The 19,016-nt window shown below is 40.3% G+C and overlaps 1 protein-coding gene across 5 annotated transcripts in view; it reads right to left on the bottom strand.

Moving 5' to 3' along the window:
• Positions 1–1,243: 1,243 nt before the first annotated feature.
• The window catches only part of MARK1 (microtubule affinity regulating kinase 1), a 141,325-nt gene continuing 123,552 nt past the window's right edge, over positions 1,244–19,016 (bottom strand). For 2 of the 5 annotated variants that reach the window (XM_060298766.1, XM_060298902.1), the window contains exons 14-18: positions 16,519–16,619; positions 15,076–15,240; positions 13,831–14,085; positions 7,614–7,658; positions 1,244–3,770 (exon numbers count right to left, since the gene is read on the bottom strand). In XM_060298766.1, the coding sequence (XP_060154749.1) occupies positions 3,416–3,770; positions 7,614–7,658; positions 13,831–14,085; positions 15,076–15,240; positions 16,519–16,619 (921 nt within the window). In that variant the 3' untranslated portion in view covers positions 1,244–3,415. The remainder of the gene's footprint in view (positions 3,771–7,613; positions 7,659–13,830; positions 14,086–15,075; positions 15,241–16,518; positions 16,620–19,016) is intronic. The other 3 variants (XM_030868341.2, XM_060298814.1, XM_060298852.1) reach the window with 3 other exon arrangements.

The following is a 19,016-nucleotide window of genomic DNA, read 5'->3' as shown; positions in this document are numbered from 1 at the left end:
GTCTTTTTCTTGTTTTAGGTGGAAGGATAACTCTAGTACTTGTTATCCATGTTAGATGAAAGTGGAAGTCTTCATATGCAAGCTGCAAACCTGAATCATATGCCAGGAAGCTCTCTGTGCCACCCACTCCTCCCTTTTATAGTCCATATCCTACTCATGCTATCTTGCTGATGCACCTTTTGAAAGGTCTCTCAAATATATGCTCCTTTTGATCCTGTGTTAACCACCTCTATCTAGACTATTTCATACATGCCTTATTGCTAATAGTCTCTGAAAAGATCTTCCTGGCTCTATCTAGCCTTCAATCATCCCACAAATTTCTATAACAGATTTTTTTTTTTTTTTTTTACTGCTGTTTTCCCAGAACCTAGAATCTGATGTATGTTGGTACTTGACAAAATTGCTGAATTAATGAATTGCTCTTCTTTTACAACCAATTTATTAGGTATTTCCTGGGCTTCGAAAGCCCTAACTACTCCCCTCTGACCACAGGTCAAGTCCAAGCTGAGGCTGCCAATCAATGCTTTACATAATCGTCTATCCATCAACTTAGGTGAACCCTGTCAACTCCCTAGAACAAGTGGTTCATTTCTCACATGTGTCTTACAGCCATTAGTAACTTCAAACCTTTTCTCACATGTTCCTTCCATTCTGCCCCTTGAATTTTATCCATCCTCGAATTCCTTCCTTTCTCATGTTCATACAGCACTCGCCCCCTCTGAATTCTTATAGCAGCTATTCTCTGTGATTGAGCACTTTCGCTGTCTCCTATTTGAGTGTGTGTTTTTTTGCCTTGTGCATGTTTAGATTTTGTCTTCCCAAATGGACCAAAATTTTGGAGAAGTAGGAACCCTCTTTTACAATTCCTTTATATACCTTAAGGCACAGTAGGTACCTCAATAGGTATTTTAAAAATGAAGGCAGAGATCTTGATTCATTGACACATGCTGTAAATCACTTATTTATAGTAAATTGATGTCTCACTCATCACATGCCATTTTGTTGTCCACATTGTGAAATGGTACCAATGGTGAAAATCACCTCACAATAAGGTCTTTTGGGTTTTAAATCAAGGTCTATCTTATTGGGTCAAGATTCTAGAGTGTATTTCAACTTATTATTTACCAAATTTTTATTTATCAAATTAAATACTGTGCCCAAGTCTCTACAAAATAATTTAATATTAGGGATGTTATAGCAAATCATACTTAAACAGAAATGAAGGAAATCCTGATATCACATAGCCAGTGAACATAAACTGGTATTTATTTATGCAAACATACTATAAAATTCCTCTAAATCTTCAAAAAAAAAGTTATGTCGCCATATAAAATGGGAAAATCTAAAGTGAATATTAAGATTTCATTTCTAGTTCATAAAAAATATTGAAGTAAAATTCCTTGCCCACAAACACAGAATCAGAGTGAGAAAATGCGAAACATCAGTTTTTTGCCTTGGAAAAGGCATGTCTATTTTTTAAAAAGTGTTTTAATTGATAGGAACTCCAATAAAAAAGACTAAATTTTTCTTGTCATAATGACATCTTGGAAACCTACACAGCTTTCCCCCCATCAACTAAATTTAGCACACACAAAATAAACTCCCCATACAGAATACTTTTGCCCTAGAAAACAGGTAATTCACATTCTGATAAAGAGCAAAAGACAAGTGCTTTATTATGAGAACTGTTCAAGTAAAATTTCAGTGTGCACCAGTGAAGGTGAATAAAGATTTGCGTCAATTGTTTTGAATGAACACTAGGTTAAAAAGGGGCTACACAGTTGTTGGGTTTTTTTTTTTTCCAAACACCATCCTTTGCTAAGGCAAAAATACACTTCATTTTAGAACAGAACTTTACAGAAGAAAGCTACGTCACAGTACAGTACAGATCACCCTAGTCTGGAAGCCATCATGGAATGGCACATCACCTACGCTTAGAGCTTTCTAATGTAGGCTAGAATTACAGTATTCAATCACAGCTTTATTTTCCTTTAAACTGATAAAATTGGAATACACTTTCTATTTCTCAGGAGTGTGAAGATGGGGCCCATATGCTGATATTACAGTAATTACAACATTAAATAACATTGCACAGTCAACCTCCAAGGCTAATTCAGTAGAAAATAACAAGTATTAAAATGTACCTTTACTAGTGGTTTTACATCGCATCTATCACTAATTATGAAAGAAAAGTAGGCAAATGCCAATTACAAAGCTGCACATTATAGGCACAATGATGTGGAATAAATACAAGAAATCTGGCAAAATATTAAAAACAAACAGGTCACATGGGAACCAACTGAACAACCACATAAGCGTAAATCAATAATATACTGCTATAAATAGCATGTTTTGCTCGGAAGTCTCTTAAGTAATGACAGATATGTGCCGGGGGTGGGTGAAGAGGCTGGGAGGCGCATGAGGCAAATGCTCCCAATGCCAGTTAATTCCTGAGGTGGCATTATTTCTTAACTGATGCATTGATCAACACTGTAAAGATGAGTTTGTGCTATGAAACAGTCCCAATATTATTGTACTTCCGCAATTAATGCTGTGGGATTTGGAAGGGAGCAAACCTAAGTGACATTTTACATTATAATAGCCAGATGAAGTACTGATTCTTTTAAATTTTGCTGCTACAATTAGCAGTGGGCCAGAAAATACTTTAAAGTTCAAAAGAAATTTGATGTAGGTTTAACTTCTTCCCCAGTACTTCTTAGTCAGCTCAAGGCAAAGCTATTATTATTTTCACGTACTTTATTTTAAAAACGCTAAGTGCCAACACTGTAAACATTTTGTATCTTCTCAACTAAACCTTGTCTGATAACAAGGATAAGAGCAAAGATAAGCAGGAGTAGTTCTGTGTATAATAAAGCTGATCTATTTATCAGCTTCTGGTTCAAATTTAAATATGATTTAAAAATAATTTTAAAAAGTCCATGCTATAATTGTAAAGACTATTTTTGTGCACTTTTAATTCTGGACACAACTCTCAATTTTTAAAATTGCATGATGGAGGTAAGAATTTAAAAAACCCACCAGAATGTAAATAACAGAAAGAACATTTTCAACTCAAAGCATCAAACGTACATTTACGTGCAGAAATCTAGACAACTATACAGGTTTTTCAGCAATCATCTGTTTTATTATACAACTCTATAAACAGAAAATGAACAGAAATACACAATATACTTACCTGTACATGTGAACCTACTTTCTTAGCTACAGATATTTATTATAGTTCATACTGACTTTAATTTTACAGTTCATAACTATGTATAACCTTATTGCAGTAAGGGCAAAATCTACATGTGGAGATTCACAGGCCGATCACATTAAGCATTGCCAGTACATTCAAAAACTGTACCTCATATATGGATGTATCTTCCCTGATCCTGTATAAATTTGAGTTTCTTTACAGCTTAAGCTCATTTGCTATTTTAGATGCAATGTTCTTAAAGGCAATAGAAGTCCCGGATATTCGCTTGAAGCGGACCCCATTGAGGGACAGCCGTGGCAACTTGCAGACCTCCATCTCCCACTGCACAAGGCTATCCTGCCTGGCATCTCCATGGACACAGAAAAGCAAAAACCTCTCTTTTTGTTCATAATCACAGTTATTTGCGTCTAACACCTTCCGGATTTCTCTCATCATGTCACTGGGGTCCATTGAACTAGTGGTCTTCATACTCCACGTGAACCGCAAAGAACGTGGCTTGGAATCTTTACCCTCCTCCTTGTCTCTTTCTTTTGGTTCCCCTGTTGTACTTCTGGAATAAGAGGACAGAGGGGGGAAAAAATGAAAACAAAAATTCCATTCAGCAAAGAAATCAAAACACACATAAAATCTAAGTGGTCATAACCCAGTGCTTAATAAAACTACCCAGTTTGCAGACTACCTTCAAGCAGATACAAAGATTTGTATCATCTTGCTGTTACAAAAACCAGACTCCAGGACGCCATCTGTTTTGACTTTTATTAATATCTTCCATTTAAAATAGCACATTTTCTTAAAGATATTTGTTTGTGGGAAATAAGTTTGCATCCCAAAGTAAAAAATTTAGTACTTTTCCTCCATATTTCTCCGTTTAAGTTGGAAAATGCATATCCTCCATTTTCTGTACATTTATACAAAATGGATACCACTAGCATGCTGCTTATAAATACACATTTTTGAAATACAATGAAAAATTTCCTTTCTTTTTTACCTTTTTTGGGTAGGAGAAGGACTGGGGACAAGGAGAGCAGTAATGGCTACAGAGGGATTACTTGTACCTGATGATGCTGTGAAAGAACGTGGTACTGCAATGGGGTGAAGACGTCAGGCCACACCACACGCAGGAGTGTAGACATCAGTTCTAATGATTTCAACGTTTTGCTAAAGACATCCTTCAAACAGTCTACAAGGCTCCACATGATCTATACTCCAACTCCCAACCCCAACCCTTCATCTATTATTTTCCTCCTTGCTCCCATCAAGACCCACTGGCCTCCATACTATTCTCCGAACATACGGGCTATGCTCTTGCCTTATGGCTCTAACACAGGCTGTTCCCTCTGCCACGAATGCTTTTCCCTCACATAGATGCATGACTAACTCCCTTACTTCTTTCAAGTTTCTGCTCACTTTCTCCATGGGGTCTACCCTAACTACCCTACTGCACCCCCAGCTCCTACACTGGCATGGCCAACCTCCTCACCCTGCTATTTTTTCCTCTATAGTACTTATCACATTCTTACATAGTATTTAATTCATTTATTATGTTTATTATTTATTGTCTGTCTCCACCGCTAGATTGCAAAGGCCAGGAGGGTAAGGAGTTTTGTCTGTTTTGTTCACTGATACATCTCAGACATTTAGAACTGTGCTAGGCAAACAGTAGATGATTAACACGTATTTGTTAAATGAATGAACCTTATTGGATTTTCCTTATCGTAGGTCTCCCATAAATAATACAGTATCAGAAAACCTACTTCAAATAATCCAAGAAAGGTAAAATTCATAGATTACTTATGATTCAGAAGATGCTGTAATTAAATTTGTTGAGCAATTATCCACAGATGTCACAATTTTAACTTGTTAATCTATCTCACTTACATGTGATTTAAAGAAAAATATGATGTACTTTGAAAGTTTATATTCTACTATATAAATATTTTGTATCTGTTTATAGATTTTTTATCACTACCATATAAAGTATATTCACGTATACATTTATATGTATCGATTTTTATGTATACATTTACATATGCTTTCCTCCTCATTCCTAGATATCTGGGCTGACAGAGCTCTGCCACCTATGCAAGCTTGAGAAAAGCAGGAAAGGAGTAAGTACAGAAAATAAATTTCCAAAGTATGGAGAGCATTTATCTCAGTGGCTTCTCTATTATTCTCTTTTTTGTTCACTGAATCTAAGCCATGGCATCACAGGCCTCTGGGTGTGCAGATCCGACCAGTATCATTCACTGGGACCACGTGTACAATGCGGGCCACGGAATCAGCCTGCTAGGGTGGGGACGCACCCACGACATCACTTGATTGAACACTCATTTTCAAAACAGAACCGATGGCTAGGAAATGTAAATTACTTTCCTGAGGTAATAGAGCTAATGAGTTGGAAAGCAAAGACTAGAAATCAGATGTTTCATTCCAAGTATAGTTTTCCTTCCATTCCCTCAAGGAAACCTGGTGACCTTAAGACAACAGACACATACAAGATATTTTTCTACTTGTATTTCAAAGGCATCAGCACTGGTAACATTAACTGTAGAAAGTGCCTGGAAATACTGACACCAATAGTAACCACTAACATTTACTGAGTACTTACTAGGTACCAGGAACTGTTCTAAGTGCCTAACATGTATTATTTACTCATTTACCCCTCACAACAACCCTAGGAGGCAGTCAGAATGAGGACGCATGGGCACAAACAGTTAAAGTAACTTTCTTAAAAGTTATACAGCGAGGTAAGTGGTACAACACAGCCAACGCCCACGCAGTCTGCTATTCACCACCTGCCCAACCATCCCTCTGAAAGGACAGAACCTCACTGTAACTGGTTTGGTCCCCGCGATGCTCCTTACTGCTTATTGATCTGTAAATTGGATACTTTTCACTTGGTTGTTATGAGGATTAAATGACCAGCCAGTACCTTATAGATAGTAGGTATCAAATAAGTTTGCTCAAAAGCAAAACAGACAAACAGACAAAAAACCAAAAAGCAAAATTCAACCATGACCAAACAAAAGAGACACGTAGTCACATTAAAAAGATAAATGCATGCAGATTAACTGCAACATCAGTAGCGACTTGTGACCCTACACACGATTAAATGTCTCAGAGGAAAACTGAGTAGAAAGACAGGTTGGGATGCAAGAAGGGGGCTCTAGACTAAGGGAGGGAGGAGTTGAAAACGAGAGTCCTGCATGTTTACTCAATAGGCAGAAGGACATTAAAAATATTTGTCCTGCCTCTCCTTGGCTCCCTACTATGGTGATTCAGGTACCTGACTCAAAAAAGAAATATTTCAACGACTATGACTAAACATACATACAGCACAGTTCGTAAAATAAAAAGACTACAGAGGAATGCTCGTTAAAGTCTTTCCATAGCTCATTGTTTTACGTTTCAAATAATTGTAAAAAGGAGAAATTAAACTGAGGCTTGTGTTTAGCTGCTCAAATATAATTCCTGAGTGAAGCTGGGCCTCTGTCCTACTGAGGAACTGCTTGTTAAGATTCTGAGACTTATACTGGACCCCTTAATGCTGGTGTACACTCGAAATAATTGAATGCCTTCGTTTCTTAAATTTCCCATTTATAAATACGAACACAAGTACTAACATGTCACTAACGTGGGCCCCAGACCAGCGGCATCAGTGCCCCTCCCTGACAGTCACAAACCCCAGGGGTGGGGCTCAGCCACCTGCCTCCTCAAGCCCTCCGCCTGATTCTGAATGTGCTCAAGTTTGAGACCCGCTGCCAGAACGAACACACAACCAGTATTAAATGTCAAGTAACCCATAAAGTACGGCAGGGTGAGAGTTTTGAAATGCGGTCCACGAATGAAGAGTCCCCTAAAATATATTACTAATATCACATCTTCCTATGTATTTGGTAACCTCCATGTTCTGCATTATTTGACTGAGACTAATTTTTTTTTTTTTTTTTTTTTTTTGCTGCGCCACGAGGCCTGCGGGGTCTTAGCTCCCCGACCGGGGATCGAACCCGAGTCCCCTACAGTGGAAGTGCAGAGTCTTAACCACTGGACTGCCAGGGAAGTCCCAAGGCTGATTTTATTTACATCATTTTAGTGAGAAAAGGATCAGTACATTTTAATCTATTAATTCTTCTGCGAAGACATGTTTTTTAAAGGACAGAAAGGCTATAAAGCATACAATTCAAAATAATGTTTAGAAAACACAAACTTAAAGTTAATAAACTTAATAAATGCTAGGCAACATTAGGAAAACCCATACCAATATAAAATTTTAAATACACATACTATCTAGTTATTAGTTCTATCCATGTTTATTAAGCGCTGTAAGTATTTCAAAAGTACGTCTTCACACACAGGGACCTATAGCAGCGAAGTATTAATAGTGGCTCCTCACCTTGAAGTGTCGGCTCTGCCACTGGCTTCGCCTTCACTTGGATCCCTCAAAACAAAGTGAAGGTTGAGATTTAATGATAAAAGTGAAAAAAATACCAAGAAAACCTACATCTAAAATGATTTTAAAATAAACTTCTAGCATGACAGATTTCTATGACTAGTCAGTCTAATACCATTTCTTATGTTTTTCATCACAACCACACTTGACTACCATTTATTGAGCGTCTACTGGGTATATTGTCATAGAGGAGATGCTAGGTGATGGTTTAGGATTTTTACGTGATCTTCCAATTCCCAGCCACGATTTTAAAGTCATAATTTACCTCTTGGTTTAGCTTAGGTCAATCTAAAGTCAAAACTATTTAATAATTATCAACAGCAAGGTTTAACTTCATAATGGTTATTAAACATGGTTTGAGTAGTCGCTCAATTTAGAAAAATATAAATTAATCTTGCAGTTAGAAATAAAGCTCAACACATAAGTACTTCTAAAAATAAATACTAGTTTTTAAATATGCAAGTAACTTATTTCAGAAGTTATGCTAATGATTCATGCACATGATAAAATATTATAGCAAACCAAACAGCCTATCCAAGCAGGTGAGTCTAAAGACATGAATTCAAACTTAAACAGAAACATTGATCTTACCTGGACATCCACCTGTGAAGTAAAACCAGGAAAACTCCACTAATTGTTCTTTTGTTGAATGTAATTAGTATTTTTGAAGTCTGCCAAAATTTTAACTGTCATTTTCAAAGGTAATTAAGTATCTAACATAGGAGTATCAAGTTATAAACCAGTTTAAATAGATTAAGAGAAGGCTGGTGATAGCAAAATACTATTAAATAGCTGGAAAAGTCACCAACTGAAACCCTCAAGTCCACATTTTCTTAATGTTTTAACCATTTCAGTAACATTTATATTATTTACGTAAAATAAATGCAACAGGAATAAAATCAGTGCCACCTTCCTCATTCCCCAAATTAAGAAAATCCAGCAGTACAATAAGCTCTAAAACTTCAACTCATGGTTAAAAATATGAATGTCTTATATGCTTCTCAGGGTCTTTAACTCTAGGGCTTTCTTGACAAAAATATTATGTAAAAACCACTTTCCTATCTGAATTAAAAAGGATCATAAGATGCATTCTCACATTCAAATGGGGTTTCTTAAATTTCTATTTTTAATAACTAGCATTTTCATTGGGAGGTATAATAAAAGTTCAAAGCCATCTACACAAACCTATTTTTATTATAGCACACTGAAATAAACCAAACATTTTTTGAGCAGGCTCAAAGTGAAATGTATATTTTGAGTTACATGTAGATGTACTGAAGGGCAGTCCACCAGCTGGGCAAGAAAGATAATAATGCTGTTGATTCCTGCTGCTAAGATAAAATTCCTTTAGCAGGAAGGGACATACGTCTCACTGGACTCTTCTGTCCTATTTATACTTTGCCTTATGAATCACTGCTAGCAGACTGCTGCCCAAGTGTAAGCATTAGGAATGAAACATCCCTTAGACCCTACTTCCCTTGCTGTTAATTGTGGAAAGAGCAACTGACTCGTCACATCGTTTCCCATACCCTGTTCCTGCCTTCCTGGATGCCACTAGGAACACTGACTGGAAGAATTTCTGCTATTTGGCAATGGTTTCAAATAGTCCAGTTAAGTCAGCTCCCAGCAGCCATGGTGGGAAGCATCTAGGGATACAGAACGTGCCGCTGGCTGTAACAGCAAATGCAGTGAAGCATGGTTCTCCGATATTTAAAACTTAAAGGAAAGCCAAATATCTTATATATAATCAGCTGAACCAATCAGGTTACTCCCTATGTAAGAACTATGGTTAAAAAATCCTAAGGTTTGATCCAATCTCCTGTTTGTACAGTAGGTATATAGCACTGATCCAAAGCATATCATTCTAAATGCTATTTAAAAGACTTTGGAAATAGTACGTCTACATCCTCCCTTGACAGATTAGTCTAGTATAAATCGCTTTCCTAATTAGAAAGTTCTTTCTTAAAACCAGAAAACAACTCTCTCATGTGGCCATTCTGGTGTCCAGCTTCTTACTGGCCAAGGAGAACTACTAGCTGGTTTCTTCTTTGTGATAATGGTTTTCAAATACATGAACGATTAACTCTGGACTATTCTTTATCCTTCTTTTCTTAAAGCTTAATAACCCAAATTCCTTTACTTTTTTCCCCTATAAAATCCTATTTTCTTCATCTTTTAACGCCTTCAGTGGCACGTTGGGGACTTAGCTGGTCCCCGAGTCTGGAGGCGTCTTGGCCCCTGCACTGTGCTCAGAGCCAGCCCTGCCCCCCAGCACCCCGGGTGCCGGTGAGGGTCCCACGGGGTCGTCAGCGTGCGGCCCCATTTCTTCAGGCTTTAGGCAGAGTGAAGTGAGGAAGGCAAAGGGAACAGAGAGAAAGGCCGGCCTTGAACCCACGATGGAATTAAGAAGACGAGACCAGTGGGAAGGACGATAACCTGACGGCTGAGTTGAGAGTGTTAAATAATGAGGCCCTGAGAGGTTCTCTAGCTTATCTCTAAGCCTCCAGCCCCCGAAAGCTCAACACGCCGCAAACGCAGAAAGATCTGCTGCCCGTCCCGTCTGCCAGCTGCTAAAGAGCTCAGCAGGTTCATCCCGGGACGGAAACCCATGCTTGCTTGTCTTCCCGCATTAAGTCGTCAGGGGGGTATTAGATGGTGTCATCCTGAACCACAAAATGCTACCCTCATGCACTGCTGCGAACGCAGACATACTTGTAAAGCCAAACCTGTTCGCAGGGTGACAAGCGGCCTCGGAGAAGAACTGAGCGTTTTTTCTCTTCTCTCACCAAATCCAGAATCAATTAAAATATGTTAAAAATCAAGACATTAAAAAACCCTCTCTAATTTCTGACGAAGAACAGCAAACAACCTCCGCCCTCCCTTCTTTCCCCACCAAGCCCCCCCCCCGCCCCCTGCCAAAACCGTCTACTAGATGACACTGTTCAAAGTGCGATAAGGGCATGGTGGAACCTTAGAAACTTCCACGCTAGCTCCCCTCACAGGCTGGGTCTGAACACTCCTATTCCCTCAACCTTGTTCTCTCTTTCAGGACCTGCCCCCTTCAGAGCGCTTATCAGAATGTATTACAAGCTTATCTGTTTACTTTTTAAACTGTCTTCCACACTACTCGTCCGCTCAGTAGATGAATGTCTACTGAGTGCCAGAGTACGCGGCAGAGGAAGCACCCACCGCTGGGCAGGAGATTCAGCACAAAACAAAGCCAGCCAACGAGCCAACTGCAGACCCCTGTTCTCACGGAGCACGTCTCCTCGGCAGAGGCGGACGAGGAACAACTACGTAAAGCAAACATACTATCTCAGGTCGTGTTAAGTGCTACAGAGAAAAATAAAGCCGGAAAAGGGAGTGTCGGGAGGGGGAGGGGATGATTTTCAACATGGGGTTGAGGAAGGCCTCGCTGAGGAAGTGACAGTCCCGCAAAGACCTGAAGGAGGTGTAGAAGCCAGCCACGCGGGTATCGGCGGAGTATGAAATCCTGAACAAGTGTGCCTGGTGTGCCCAAGGACAGTCAGGTGCCCTCTGGGGCTGGTGGGGAACCAGCAAGGAAAAGAGTGGGAGAAGATGAGGTCAGAGCAGGAACGGGTGGCCAGACTATGGAGACCACTGGCAGGCTCTGAACTGCACTCTGAGTGAGATGAAAAGCAAGCTAAGGATTTTTTTATTTTTTGCGTTACGCAGGCCTCTCACTGTTGTGGCCTCTCCGGTTGCGGAGCACAGGCTCCGGACGCGCAGGCTCAGCGGCCATGGCTCACGGGCCCAGCCGCTCCGCGGCATGTGGGATCCTCCCAGACCGGGGCACGAACCCGTGTCCCCTGCATCGGCAGGCGGACTCCCAACCACTGCGCCACCAGGGAAGCCCCAAGCTGAGGAGTTTAAATTGAGGACTTACATTGTTGTGAACAGAACAGGAGGACAAGGGCAGAAGCTAGGGGACCTGTGAGGACGTGGAATATCAACAGTGGTTTAGACCGTGAAGGCAGTGGTAGGAGTGCTGGAAGCAGCTAAATCCTGGAACTGTCGTGAAGGCAGAGCCAACACAACCGCTCGTGGAACTGACATGTGGTAGGAAGAAAGGAGGAGTGAAGGATAATCCAGGCTCAGGGTCTGAGCAACCAGAAGGATGGTGTCGCCGTTACCTAAAATGATGAAGGAGGAGAGGGGACAGCTTGAGGAAGAGAAGCGGGAGCTGAAATCTGGACAGGTTCTGTTTGAGAGTCTGTTACACAATGAGGTGGAGAGGCAGAGCAGAATACTGGATACGGGAGTCTGCCCTTCCGAGGAGCGGCCTGGGCTAAAGATCTAAACTGGGATTGTTAGCACATGATGGAGTTTCATGTCATGGGCCTGAGTGAGATCACCAAGAGAGTGAGGATAACCAGAGAAGAGAATGTGTCCAAAGACCATGCCCTGGGGTAGGCTGGCATTTAGAGGTCAGGGGGAAGGGCAAAGAGACCCGAAAGAACCAGCAAAGGAGCCTGAGAAGGGATAGGGAGCCCGAGAGGGCGGAAGCCAAGTAAGGAAAAGGTTTCAGCTTTGTGGAGTGTCGTGAGACCATCAGCGACTCGCAGGAATGGAGGGGCTGCTGGCTAGAGGGCCCGGCACGTAGTAGGTCTTCACATTTGTTGAATGCCTACATGGCAATCTTCTTGTCTGGTGTTCCTTACTACATTCCCTCTAGAATCTAAATTTTTATCGCAACGTAAAGAGCAATATTTTGCACAATGCTTAATGTACAGTTAGTAATCAAGCATTAAACTCAAAACCTGTTTTTCTTCACCTTAAAATTAATCGTGGATTAACCAGGAGAAAGTACCGGGTTTTAAAAATGGATTTAAATTGTCAGCTAAATTCCAACTACTGACAACCTAACTACTGCCCTGCTGACGGCCGGCCAGCACTCCTGTCCCACTGTCATGCTGACTCTGGGGGGGAGCTTTCAGGTCTTTCTCTGTCGATGTGTCATGGTAACTGCCCAAGCGGTACAAAATCTCAGACTGATACGGTTAGAAATGGGTGTTGCATGGGGCTATGTTTAAAGTAGTAAATTCAGCTGTGTGATCTTGGGCAAACTGATCCATTAACAGAGTCTATAAACAGCTCCAAGGAAAGGTGAGAGGCTAAGGACACTGCTTCTCTTTTCCACACACGCTATCTGAAATCCTAGGAACACTAAAAACATGGAAAATTAAGTACTGAAGTACTGTTTTTGCTGCAAGTACAAAACCTTCTTACTCATAACTTTTTATTTCCTCAAACAACTGCCTGCTACGGAGCCTGAGCTTCCCTCCCGAGTCAGGAACCCCACAGTGCCTTGCCTGCTCTTTCCTTTCTGTTCACGTTCATTGTATATCATGGCTGGTGGTGTCCAGTCTGATCCTTTTGGGGCTGTCCGAACCTTGAGGGCACAGATGCTGTCTCTTTATCTTTGAATCCTGTTCAGCACCTGGCACAGGGCTTGGTTCATACGGGACTTTCATGGGCTTTTAGTAGGACCTGACAGCACACCAAACTTACGTCAACCTGCACTGTGTTCAGCAACTTGTATCATCAATGTGTATTACCCACTTACGCTTAATTTTTAGAAAAGGGTACAATTTCATTATTCTACTGGATTAGGTTACTACACTTGCATTCATTTTGTGTTTACCATGTTCTGATGTTAGGATTTTATGATATTAAATTACATAAGTAATCTCTGTGATTCCAATACGTAGGCTTTTTATAAGGAAGAATAAAAGGCAAACAATATATATTATTAGTGAGCAATTGAAGAGTATTCTTAAGAAATACTACTTGAAGGATAAAGGTAAAGCCATATTTAATTCCTTTTTCTAAATCAAGGCTTTTAAGTAGAGGATACTCTTTGTTCGAACACACATTTTCGATGTCAAGTTTTGCTCTTTCTGCTCTATTCTATAGTATTCTTAAATTCTCATTTTGTTCTTTTGTTTTTCTGTCTTTTCCTTAAGGGAATAGACTTTATGTCTTCCTTGATCTTTTTCTTCCAACTTCTGTAAAAGAGCACGTCTAATGAAATGTCATAAAACCATTCTGGAAAATCACTGTAGAGACTGAAGAAAACAACGAATCTTCTTTGTTAATTCCTAGAGGACAGAAAACACCACAATATGTTGGTACTGACCTGCGGACGAATTTGGACGTTATTTTGCTTATTATACCAGTTGACGTGCCCCTCCTGGCGTGTGCAAATGCCCCCGTTTCATGCGAGGGGGAAGCGGGCGGCCCGTTGTAGGCAGCGCCGCGGCGCTCGCGGAGCTGCTCTCCATGGAAGGTGCTGCGGCTGGAGCTGCCCCGGGGGAAGCGGGTTCGGTCAGGGGTGGTGGTGCTGATACTGTGAGCAGACGGGGAAGCAGCGGGCGCGCGCTGGGCTGTACTGCTGGGACACATTGAGACGTATCTCTCAGAATACTGGCAGAGAAAGGTTTCACTCACGCTAAAAACCAGAAGAAAACTGCCATGGCTACTTTTATTCGGCCCTATTCTATTCTTTCCCGTCACAGATGTGATGCATGGGTTGACTGTAATTACTGTTATCGCCAGAGACGGATGACATTTCAGATTCAAACTAAATGCCTTTTATAAAAATTTAGTTACTAACGATTAAGAAATTACTGAAACAGGGATACAAAGATATACACTCTTCAGTAGCAGGAATGCCAGACAAGGGGCACTGCGTGCAAATTTTTTTTTTTTTAACTATTCTCTTAAACCATTCGGCAATGTAGAACACAGATTTTACTGTTTATCAAAAAGCCTTTGAATTGAAGGCTCATTTCCTATTTATAATTTCGGCCTCAGTGATAGCAAATGCTACAGGACACCACCACCGTGATTAACAAATCTCACTATCAAACATTTTCCTGAATTTGAGAAATCTCAACATACAGAAATACCAGAAAAATAGTCATTTAACTTGATAAGTGAAAGGGCTCTTCATGATCATCTGTTTCATCACTGACAGGAAAACGAAAAGTTCTTCTGAAGAACAAGTGACTGGCCAGAGCCGAGAAGATTAACGAGGTCTCAACCCCTAGTCTCGTGGGGTTTTGTCGGTTTGTTTTTAAACCATAAAAACTCAATTTAACTGAATGATAAACTTGGCAACAACCCTTTACTTTATGGAGAGATTTAAAACAAAATCCTTGAAGAAAATTCCTCCAGAAAATGATTTAAATTGTAAGCAACATTTCTGATAACTGCTAGGGGATGTAGTAAGTTTATGGTACAATTCAACTTTACCTCTGCCACAAACAGTGAATCTTCGAAAAGCTCGTAATGGGATGGCTATCTTGTATTTTTGTATGGTGCAACATTTTTTAAAACTCTTTTTAACGACAAACAAAATGAGATGCAACCAGCATGTTACCCGGGTCTGTAAGCTTCAGAGCTGTCTTTAATGGTCGGCAGTGTAACTTTAATAGGATGACCAGAAGCGGACATGGACTTCTGGTGGCGGGGTCGTGCTGAGGGGACAGCAGAAGCCACGGCAGAGCCTGCAGAGGATATGCTGCTCGCGGACATCTCCGTGAGGCTTTCAACGTAAGACAGTCGAGAAGACCGTGGAATGTAAAAAAGAAGAAAAACTACAGTTTACTAAAATTTAAGAACTAGATTTTTAAAAGTCTAAATTGACTAATACCTTTCATGACTGAAACACTCAGAAATCAACATTAGCGTTATTATTACTAACACCAATATTCTTGTCAAAAGTGTACAGGGGGAATTTACCACCACCTTCCACGGAAAAGATCTCACACACTCTTGTTCTATACATGTGAATCTGAAAAGCATGACATTATTTTTATGGATAAAATGGTTATGATTACAGACAGTTTTCACTTGCCAGCAATCACAGTTGCATGTGACGTGTTGCTGTGGTTCACTGTCCGCTATTCAATAAGAATTCATAATTGTAGCAAAAATCCTATCTCTGGAAACATCATCAAAACACTTTTAGTTCATCTCTTTAATCAATAGGTTAAACTGTTATAGACTAAAGGAGCTGCAGATTAGGATTTAGTACAGGAAAAAGAGTAAGTTAGAAATCAATTCCCAACAACCTTTCTAGCCTAAAGGATCTTAGGTCCAAGGAGGATTCATGTACCTTTCTATGCCTTATAATAACATTTACTTTAAATGCCTCTTAACTGAGAGGAAACAAGTGTAAGAGTGGTCTGTCAAGTTTGCTGAAATGACTAGGGATGGAACTAGATGGAATTTTATTAGAAAAGACTCCCCCTGTCCTTTTGTCATATACTGATGAGCAGTCCTTAACTCACACGATGAAAAGAACTTAGATTTTTTAAATAATAAAATATGATTTATCACTATTTAAAATAAAACCCTTCGAGAACTGTATGCTTCTCAATGATCAGTTGAGATGGCCACATTTCTTTAGAGGAAGGAAAACAAAGCCTTCATTCTTTGGATATAATGATGACTTGATAGGGGGTGGGTGGGAAGGAAGAAGATAAGAAGGAAGCAGCAAGGGTATAAAAGAGTAAGGCTCAAATAATGAAGATCAGATTAGGATGCTATGACAGGTTTTGCTATAGGGAATTATTTACTAGCGTATTTTATTCAGAAAAGTCACAGGTTAAGACATTTATCTCCTGTTTTCCCTAAACATTTTTCCATTGCTCCATTCTGGTACACGTGAGGAGGTGCCTTAGTAAGAATGGTTGGTTGCAGTCTAACTAGCTGTTTCGTGTTTCCTTTCGTCTTGACCCATTCAGCTACAGGAGTTTTACCCAGAGCACTAATGCAAAGCAATGACAAAGGTAGCCCTGCCTGTCACTGTGACAGTTACCTGCTGTCTTTTCCATTCTGCAGTGCTGTGTATCGATCTGTGGTTCTTTCACAGACGTATGTATTCCTTCTTGCCATGCTACCTCCAGGATACACATTGTTCTTTAAGAAGGAAAAAAAACACATTAAAATATTCTAACTGTATTTGTGGAAAATCAAGAGAAGTGAATTTAAGCTGCAAATAACTGAAAAACATCTGTGGTAGAATTTTAATTTATCAGAATCTTATATCAACAAATTCTATCTCCCACCCCTCTCCCTTGTAGGAATAAAAGGCAAAGCACAGCAAGCATCGCACAGTTTTCTTAGTTCACTGTCCTACAGCAGTGGTGAACAACTGTTTGGAAAAAGCTGGGTTTTATTCATGCCTTTGTAAGCTGGTGATAGGGAGAAGGCCAGGACAGTGGCACAGGCAGCTTGAGGGGACTATGCACGAGAGACACCCCACCCTATCATTACAAACAGGAAACCTGGGGCCCTGAAGATGGAAGGCCACCTGGAAGCCTGTGGGTGAACCTTCTGCACCTGCTGGGGAAAACCCCACAGCCACTGGTGATGTTAAGAGACCAAAGCTCCAGGGTCACAGGCAGGCCCAGCTGAGGACACCAACACTGTGTGCAGTGCCACCCTGGGAATACTTCCTCTTTTCAGCTACACAGATATACAGTGTGTTTTTTTAACTAATAAATCCCTAATTTTTGAACATTTAATTATTTCCTACTTTGCTCCTATAGACTACTGAGGAGGTTTAACTGGAGATTAAAAATTTAGAGGAGAGGACTTCCCTGGTGGTGCAGTGGTTAAGAATCCACCTTTCAATGCAGGGGACACGGGTTCGAGCCCTGGTTCGGGAAGATCCCACATGCCACAGAGCAACTAAGCCCATGCGCCACAACTACTGAGCCTGCGCTCTAGAGCCCACGAACCACAACTACTGAGCCTGTGTGCCACAACTACTGAAGCCCATGCGCCTAGAGCCTGTGCTCCACAACTAGAGAAGCCACCGCAATGAGGAGCCCACACACCACAACGAAGCGTAGCCCCCGCTCGCTGCAACTAGAGAAAGCCCGCGCGCAGCAACAAAGACCCAGTGCAGCCAAAAATGAATGCACGAATGCATTTATTTTAAAAAAATTTAGATGAAAAATCCTGTAAATAAGTAACAGAAAATAGGGAAAAATCCTGGAAAAGTATAAAACCACCAAGATATTACTAGAAGTCTGTAAAATTATCCCATGGGTACCAAATGTAGCAATATAAGCATATTCACTTCTGATAATTTCACTGTTTTGGGTGAACTGTCACATGAGTAACCTAATTTTGAACAAATTCCTTGTCAGGTCATGCTACCATACATCCTGTGGAGACCTCTAAAACGTTTCTGGTTGTCTTCAGTAACATTACTTTCCTTCTCAAAGTGTGACGGGTGAACAGTTTCTCTTTCAAAACTGTGCCTTCCAGGTTTCTGATCCTCACAAGCTGCCTCCCTGGCCTTGTCCCTTTGATGGCAGTGATGCTAATACTAAGTGGCTAAGAGAAGAATTTCTCTACCAGAATCTTTTAGCTTATGTTTTAAAAAAAAAAAAAGATAAGTAAGTGTGGCATAGTTAGTTTAAATTTAAACCAATGCCTTAGTTTTTATGCCTTTTTAAAATTTACATATGCTTTGAATACCCACTATGCGTGTGATCACTAATGATTCTGAGGAAGCTACCGTGTCAGCGTGTAACAGGAGAACATAAATATGGGGAAACAACAGTGAACAATGCAAGGCAGCACATAGCTACGAGCTAAATAACGTGGTCCAGCAATCAGAAAGGCCGACAAGATCACTTTGGAGCATCAGTCCTAGGAGGCTCCATCCAGGAGGCAGGACTGGAAATGATCTATAGAAATGGGATTTTCATAATGTGCAGGGGGAACTTTAAGCAAGAGCACTGCATAAAGACAGGGGTGGAAACAGCTGAGAATATTCATGGGAAAATATGACCAAGTTGAGTTGAATGACAGGTAATCTAGCAGAGTAGCAGGAAATAGGGGATGGAATTCTTTCTTTCTGTTATATGGGGTGATGACACTCTGGAAACTGTCCTCTAGTTGATGTTTAGATAAGAGGAAATGATGACTTGTCTAAAAAACTACTTATAAAAAATGTATTAAATCTATTATAGTTAAATCATTTCCAAACAGACCAGCTGGAATGTAAGTGGCTGTATCCATTCATCCTTAAAGTGGTTATGTACATCTGTTTCATAGACCAGAAGGTGATGATCAAATCACATATTTTTTTAAAAAAATATGGTTTCCATTAACTGTGTAAGACAATGGGTATTGGGGAGTTTAACCCATTTACAATTAAGGTTATGCTGGGCTTCCTGGTACCTTATTTCATGTTTCTATTTAAAGTGTCTTTATGTTTTTTCTCTCCTTTCCTACTTTCCATAAGCTAAATCAATTCCTTTTCTTCTGTTGGTTTAAAAGTTATCCATTTTAGTTTTG

This window comes from Globicephala melas, chromosome 1 (genome assembly GCF_963455315.2).
Source record: "Globicephala melas chromosome 1, mGloMel1.2, whole genome shotgun sequence".
NCBI lineage: Eukaryota > Metazoa > Chordata > Mammalia > Artiodactyla > Delphinidae > Globicephala > Globicephala melas.
This window is presented reverse-complemented; position numbering and strand designations above follow the sequence as displayed.